Source organism: Capsicum annuum, unplaced genomic scaffold (assembly GCF_002878395.1).
Source record: "Capsicum annuum cultivar UCD-10X-F1 unplaced genomic scaffold, UCD10Xv1.1 ctg5364, whole genome shotgun sequence".
NCBI lineage: Eukaryota > Viridiplantae > Streptophyta > Magnoliopsida > Solanales > Solanaceae > Capsicum > Capsicum annuum.
Genome location: NW_025861758.1, coordinates 5858 through 14378, shown reverse-complemented (window position 1 = coordinate 14378; position 8521 = coordinate 5858). Strand labels below are relative to the sequence as shown.

Genomic DNA, 8521 nt, shown 5'->3' with positions numbered 1-8521 from the left:
TGCTATCCAAGCTTGGTGTCCTGAATCTCTTTAGTACATCGAGCTTGAGGGGGAGTATTTGAATTGGTAGTTAGTCAAATGTTAATTATATAGTTAATTATATAGATAATAAGTAGTTAGTGTTTTAGTTAGTTGATTGTTGTATCAGCTGACACTTGACGGCTGCAGCTAAGAGCAGCCTCCATAGACATGTAGATAACCACTCTCAACTTGGTTATTTTGCAATTAATTAGAAATTTTCCAATAAAAAATCTTCTTTCTAGTTTTTCTATATAATATTATCTTCATTTGACCTTACTTCAGAAATTATTCGCAGATTTTTTTGCATTAACAAAACTAGCATATATCGTTCACTTATTCACAAATCGGATGAAATGACAAAATTAGTTACTATTTTCATAAAATCCATTTTCTTAAAACATTGACAAACTTTATTGAGTTGACAAAATTTACATAAATCATTCAATTATTTTCCAATTATATTCTTTTATACTAGATATCGAGAGTCTGTGCTATGCTATTTTTTATATTAATTTATGAGACACAAATAGAAGTTAGATAATCAATCATATTCTTCTTATATATTTTTAGATATTTTAAGTTGTTACCTAATTGTAATTTATAATATATTTTATAAATTTTTAAATAATATATGTTACTCTCTATGTCTAAATTTTTGCGGCACTGATAGTTATATTTTAAAAATAATTTAAGTTTTAAATTATTGTGATTTATAATATTTTTTTCTTCTGTCTCAATTTAAGTGACATTGATATAATTGGAGAGTCACTCAAATATTTTATATCTTTTAAATTTTTAAGTTGTTAATTATTGTGATTGATAGTATTTTTTGCGTATTTTTTTTTGAAATATATAACACATTAAACACAATTTGGTGGAATTGAAAGCGAATTATATTTTAAAAATAATTTAAGTTTTGAATTATCGTGATTTTTAATTATTTTTTTCTATTTCAATTTAATGACACTGATATAATTTCGAGAGTCAGTCAAATATTTTATAAATTTTAAATTTTTAATTATTTTGATTTATAATATTTTTACGTAATTTTATAATATATATATATATATATATCAAATTAAACAAATAAAATAAATAAATTACAACGGAGAGAAAAGACCAATGAAGAATTGCCAAACAACCGGCCTTGCTTTGATACTTTTCTATTGAGCCCTTTTCCCTTTATTATTAGGTTGCATTTCCTTTAATTATTCCTTTAACCATAAATTTTAGGAAAAACTTAGTAAATGATTCCTTTTTTTTAATTTCTTTATCTGGTTTGACTTCCAAAAGAATAATGGTCTAAAAATTTATTTTAAATAATTTAGGAATTTTGTGAAAAAATAGTAAATCACAGTCTAAAATTTGATAAATTATTGCAAACTATCAAATGGTATTCCAATAATTTTTCACGGGAAACCGAGAAACATATGAGCAAAACAATAAACTCAAATTTAAATTATTCGGAAAGAACTATAATTTTACATAACTTTAAAAAATAAAATAAAAATCTAAATGACAGCCTCAGGAACAAACAAAAAAAGAAAGAAAAGAAAGTAATTTGAGGAAATCAGCCCCATTAATGCATTCCATCTACTAGGTGTAAAGTTTGATGAGGTTTGTTTTGACCTTCATCTCTATTCGGATCTTAATTCCCGGCAAGAAAAAACTTGAAGTTTTATACTATAGCAATAAATAAAACAATAATTTTATTATATCAGTAAAATATATATCAAAAAATGATTATAATTAATAAGGTAAATTAGAAACTAATGATAGATTAGAGAGTATTAGTGAAGTTTCCAATTTCTTGCGTTATCCCTTCAATTTCAGGCAATGGCAAACAAATTAAACATTGCACTCTATATTGTTCTACCACAAGGGAGAGCCTTTATTGTAGTACTTGTTTCCGATATGTCAATTTTTTTTTCTTTATTTGGTGCATAAAGAATCTTTGTAGTTCTGCACATTGGGACAGCTAATCTGGCAGTTGTTATTCCATAACTGTAATTCGTATACATAAACTTCAAAGTGAAATTTTTTTAAAAGGTTATGCCTGTGAGTATCAGCACAAAAAATGAACTTAGCAATACATCTACGTACCTGACATCAGGTTAAGTTTGTGGAGCTCATATTCATTGAAATGGTCCTCTTGCATATATAGCAGATTCATTACATACTTGCTTTACATAATCGGCTCCAAAAATCAAATTAATAAAGGGCCATAATGAGAATGAATAGCTTCTTCACTATTCTAACTATCCACCACATTTTTATGCATCACTGATAAAGTAGAAATATAGTTTATGATCTGTTTATCATAGTTCATAGTCCAACTAGATATGGTGACCACTATAACTATGACAATCTTGATTTCATTATATGTCCTCTGAGATAATGGATTTCTCTACTAAAACTTCCATTGCTAATCGAAACTTTTATTGCACAAATGTGAAGTTGGCTAGTTAGTTTTCACATATAAAATGTTCAGAGGAAGCTTAACAGCCTTCCCTTTAACCCATTGGCTGTGTGCTTCACGGCACCCCACAGCTAGATTCTAAGTGCATAGTGCCATGGATGGGCCTGCTAGACTTTGTAGAGCCAACTTACAGATGTGTCTATGCCTATGTCAGAGATCTTCAATGGAATGAAATTAGCACAACAAGTGTCACCCATAACTCTGAAATCACGTAGAAATGCCTAATTGGATGTCTCTGCAAGGTATAAAGTTGACAAGTACAAATAAATGGCTATCCTAGATTTTTTTACAAGCGTAAAGAATAGGGAAAACTCAAACACTCTTCAAGCTCTTGTTGTTGGCATGGTTCCATCCTCTAGTTGCTACCGCCTACCGTTGGCACATCGAAACTCAAATTTCTGCATGCCCCTGCAAATCAAAGTAAGTTTAACTTGGCCCTAAGCATGAGAAAACTTCCTGATTAGAATACGTGTTTGATTGCTTTTGATATATCATTTAAATCACTCAAAGATTTTAACCAAATATATTGCAGGATTCATCATGACAGGAGCTATATAGTCCAGAAGACTAGCTCAAAGCAACAACATAAGAGACACCACATTTATCTCCCTCTTAGTACACTCCAGTTAGCAGAAAGAAGTCAATGTAAGAAAGATATCTGGGATTAAAATCATTTACTTACTTGCTTGGATCCTCTCAACTTTCATCTTTTTGTGTTGACATTTTCTTCCCGTCAAACTCTACCACCGGTATTGTTTTGACCTTGGACCATTCCCAAATCGTATATCGCGATATCAAAATTGGACAACCATGAATGATGAGCGATTGAATAGATGCCAAATTCCCTGAAAACTCTGGCAAAATGCCAAGGGCATCACATCCTGAAACTTTTAAGTTCTGAAGTGAGTTGAGTTTGCCTAAAATGGGTATGGCCATTAGATTGGGACAACGACTAAACGTAAGATCACGTAGTTGATACATTGCAAGAGATCCTAGACAGTCCCAGCCATCCAGTTGAACCATATCAATAAATGATAGTGACTTGAGTGATTGAAAGTCATCTACTCCTGCGAAATCAGCATGTATCTTTTTCAACTTAGGTATGGATTCAACAGAAAGATGTTCAAGGAACTGAAGTTTTCCAAGAGGTGGGAGAATGGTGCATTCATGACACCTTTGGAGGTGAATAACTTTCAGAAAGCAGGTTGTTCTATCAGTAAACCAGGGTGGAAAACTTGTACCACTGTAGTTCCTTACAATCAGCTCTTTCAAATTCTCATGCGGCTGAAGACCAGTTAAGACTTCATCCTGGTCATTTCCATTCTTACAACCTCTCCATTCCAGCTCAAGTTTACTAATCCATTGTTTCATCTTTAATAAGGCACTATCAGCAGCTGATTTACCGTTTACATTCTCTAGTGCTGTTATGCAAATTGATCCTCCAAGAGATGTCAGGTCCTTAAGTTCCTCAATTGTATATCCTTCATCCTCTTCCACAATAAAAGCATCGAGAGTCTGAAGATTGACCAAAAATCCGAAATGTATTGGCATTCGACGGAGTTGGCCTCTTACGTCAAATACAAGGTGACGGAGCTCAGACAATCTACTAAAATTTTCAGGCAAACAATCAAGTGGACAGTTCGTTAAAACTAATGTTTGTAACCAAGAAAGCTCACAGAGTGATAAAGGTAAAGAACTGATGTTATTGTTGGCCAGATTCAAATAACGCAGATGTTTTAAGTCACTAATTTTGTCCGGTACTTCAGTAATACCTCCGGAATTCAAGTTTAGAACCCTTAAGATTTTGAACTTTCCAAGGAGATCTGATATTTGTTCGCAAACAAAAGCATTTCTTGCAGGACATAACAAAAAAGTTTTCAACCTTTCACAACTGGGGAATACCTTCAGATTCATGGAAGAGTGAGCAGAATCATGACAAACCGACAAATGTCTAACCTTGTCAAGTGATGAATAGAAGTCCCCTTCAACTCGCTTATATATACCAGACGTGACGTATAGTGCCAAGTTTAGGGTAAATTCATGAATCTTATACAATTTGATTTGAACATGATTTTCATCAGCCAAATTGAAAAAAGATCTACTCACAAGTTCATTGAAGTAGTCTTTTCCAAGATCCTCTAACCGCCTATTTTGTACCGGTTGAATCAAACCTTCTGCTAGCCATAACAAAACCAGACTATTCATCTCAAATCCGTAACCAGGTGGAAATAACGAACAATAGCAAAAGCACTTCTTTAAATGCGACGGTAGAGAACAATAACTTTCCAGGAGAACGGGGATTATAAAATCTTTATATTGTGGCAAATCCCACAGCTCACATTTAAGGATCCACTCCCACTCCTCGTCGGGTAAACACTGAAGCAAGTCCCCCATTATTTTTGCCACCAGTGCAATCCCTTTACATTTTTTAGCAAGCTGAATTCCGAACCCTTTTAAATTCTGCAACTGGTTCTTGACAAAGGGTCTTTCACTCAGAATCTTATAACATTCCTCATCCAAGAGAACTGGAAGCTGAAATATTTCAGCACCAACAACACGTCCAACTTTAGAATTTCGTGTGGTAATGATGAATTTACTTTTCTCAGATTTCTCAAACGGCGCAGAAAGTTTCTCCCAATCATCATAGTCCTCGGTACAGAAATCATCCAGTACCACTATAATTGTTTTTCCCTCGACCATGCATCGTAGCATCGACTGTAATGTCCATAATTCAGTTAACTTGCAGTTTGTTGCTGAGATGGACTCAATTATGGCTCTAATTATTCTGACCACGTCAAATCCTTCCATAACGGAAACCCATATTCTCAATGGGTATGCATCCATCACTTCCTTGTTATTGAGAATAGACTCAGCAAATGCAGTTTTTCCAATTCCGGCCATGCCTGCTACGCAAATAGCAGATACATCCTCTCGAAACAGAATCTTTATGATTTTTTCCCTTTGATCCACTCTCGAGATCATTAGTTCTTCATATCTGGGACTGGAAATCATGTAAGAGGAGTGCTTTCTAAGATTCGGCTTAGCTACTTTTAGGTTAAGCAATTCAATCACAAACGTGTTGTCAATTTCCGCAATAAGCTCCTCTAACTTTTTCACATGCTGACTAATTTTATGTGGGGCATCTAACTTGAAAGTAGATAACAGTGCATTAAGTATGTTTGAGTCACCTTTGCAAACACCTAATTGTATTGAAATATCTTCCAAATACTCATCCACATCATACTTAAGCCTATTGGCTTCTTCAACCCAAGCATGCTTCTTGAGTATATTTGTAGGAGAGGCTGCGTAGCTTGTCTCTAAGGTATCGATCACATCGTTGACTTTAAGGATCAATCTATCTAACTTCCGCATCTCATCACTAACTCCAAAAACCTTCATTATTTCATCCTTTAAGAGTTTAGTGAAATCCGCAAAGAGGTTGGAAAAGGTGTACGATGCGAACCCGGCTCGAAGATCTGTATCCATGATGCAGCGACCTCAGTATTGGCACTTAAGGTCCTGTGTCAAACAATAATTACTTTCAGACTTAGGCATCAAGGATATCTATAGAAATTAAGCCAAATATTTTCAGGTATCCTTTTATTTAGTTTCAGAAAACATCTAAATCTCTCATACCAATGCTTACCAAAGTTTCTCAAAGTACCAGAGTTGTTCTTTTAATTTTATTTTGTCATATGCCTGCGAGCTAAAGCGGTCATCTCCAAATCACTTCTCTGAGATGTTTATGCGCTTATGAGTTCACTTTCTATTTTTTGGGATGAAAGCAGGTTCTATTAGAAAGTCCCTATTGAATATTCACGAAATTTAGTACTTCTCAACTATAAATATGATTTCAGCATGTACACAAGCAACACTTCTCTATTACAATAAGATTCGGCTGCAGACTCACCATCATGAATAAGATTTCATCAATTGAACAAGTACTGATCTTACACAAACGAATCAACCAAATCCCATAAAAAGAACTACAATGTCATACCAGCACTTTCATCTTCATCCTCTCCTTGACAAGCTCAAAATGAGCTTTTATGGGTCAAGGTGATCCTTGAGGATTCATAGGACTAACGATCTTACTATTGGACATTTGTCTATCATTCCTTTTGGAATTGAGAACCAAAGAAACTCAAGAAGTAGTCTCACTACCATACGACGACTAAAACAGTGGAAAAATGATTACAACAAGCAATATTCAAGCGACAACACTGTGAGTTGAAAGCTAAGACAAGAAATGTTAAAGTCAAAATAGTGAATCAAACCACAACAAAAACTGAAGCAAGCTTGAACCCAACAAAAAACGCACCTCAAACTCAGAGAAAGACTTGCACTAAGAATCCTTGACAAGAAACTTCAAGATTTGAACCCAGCACTAAGAATCCTTGACAAGAAACTCCAACGATTTGAAACTGGCCAGAAGATGACTCGAACTGAACTAAGTAGAGAAAGCCCTGCGACTAAGAATCATTGACAAGAAACTCGAACAATTTGAACCCAGCGGAAGATGACTCGAATTGAACTAAGTAGAGAAAGCGTTGCCACTAAGAATCCTTGACAAGAAACTCGAACAATTTGAATCCGTCTGGAAAATGACTCGAACAGAACTAAGTAGAAATATAGCCTGGAAATTGGGTGAGAAGAGACGAATCCCTTCCGAATTCTTTTCTCTCCTTTCCCTTATGTGTGTATGTGCGTGTACCGGTGAACTCATTAACTGCCGTTTAGAAATTCAGTTGAAATATTTATATGGGTGAACCAAATTAATCTACACCGTTGCTTTTTTTTTTTTTTTTAATCTAAACCTTTAATTTGTAGGTACTTCCATTTTACAGTTTATGGCCTCCACGTGAGTCACGTGTTCTCAAGTCCCAATTAGGCAATCACAAACCCAAATTAACCACTTTACAACCTTTCTGTTTAGTAGTTTTTGTTTTATTATCTATACTATGGAATATGGCCGCACTTTACCCGTGCTTTTAAGTACATGTGTTTGAATAAATATTATTTTTGATTATTTAAACATTTTTATATTGTTTGATAATATAATTATATGTTATTTTGATGTAGATTATAATTGTAGGAGAAGGAAGGTTATCAAGTTTAGCATATGGATAGTAGTATATTGGTAATTAATAAATATGGAAATATTGTATAAAATCAATTTATATTGTATAAAATCAATTTTATTTCATTTCTATTATAGGAATCGTATATTTAACAATACTTCGTATAAATTGAAGAAAGTCAATACGAAGGTTGCTAAAAAACATCTCCTCAATTGGAATTCTATTAACAACAGACCTTGTGTAACTGTAAGTTGTACTTCAGTGGATGTGATAGTTAATGCTTAGTTATTGCAAATTTTAAGCTTTAGATGATTGAAACTTCAGACTTTCAATATCACATATGCTAATTTTATTTCCTGAGAACCAATTAAGCATGTCACTTGTACATATATTTGTTGCAAAATATATATACTAAAGCGATATTAATTGTGTTTTACGATTTCGATTATTGACCATTGTTTAAGATACATATAAACATCCAAATGAGAGAGGACCAGAAAATCTTGAATGCACCCATCCAAAAAAGACAATTTGCTAAAAGCTTTGATCTCTACATACCTAAATAGAAGGCCGTTGAGATTATTTTTGTGCTTACTATAAGTTCGTAGGTGTTGTAAGCTCCACTTTCATGATCCAAACTTTACATATTGTTCTGCAAGTACACCTGAAAATTATTCTTTTCTATTGTGATCTTCTCTACTAACTAAGAGCTGAGGTGTAGTCAAATGACACATTAAACAATCCATGTTGTTCTGTATTTGTTTTATTATTTCACCAAAATTTCACATTGGTATTAGGTTACACCAATAGAGATGGTGGTTAAGGACAAACCTTCACACTTCTCTTCAATACATTAGCCGTTACAACACCAGAAGTCAACATATAATAAAACTCCACTGCTCTCGTAATATAGTCTAGAAAATGACATTAACTTTAATTC

At 33.6% G+C, this 8521-nt stretch overlaps 2 protein-coding genes across 2 annotated transcripts in view; both read right to left on the bottom strand.

Annotated features, from left to right (window-relative positions):
• Positions 1–2657: 2657 nt before the first annotated feature.
• Positions 2658–8521, bottom strand: part of LOC107856587 (calcium-transporting ATPase 2, plasma membrane-type) — a gene marked incomplete at its 5' end in the record, with an annotated part of 9976 nt that continues 4112 nt past the window's right edge. The window contains 2 exon segments of the mRNA XM_047404207.1: positions 2658–2908; positions 6822–8521.
• Positions 3197–5986, bottom strand: LOC124885107 (putative disease resistance protein RGA3). Its single transcript, XM_047404206.1, has one exon. It carries the CDS (start codon positions 5984–5986, stop codon positions 3197–3199), a length of 2790 nt encoding a protein of 929 aa, XP_047260162.1.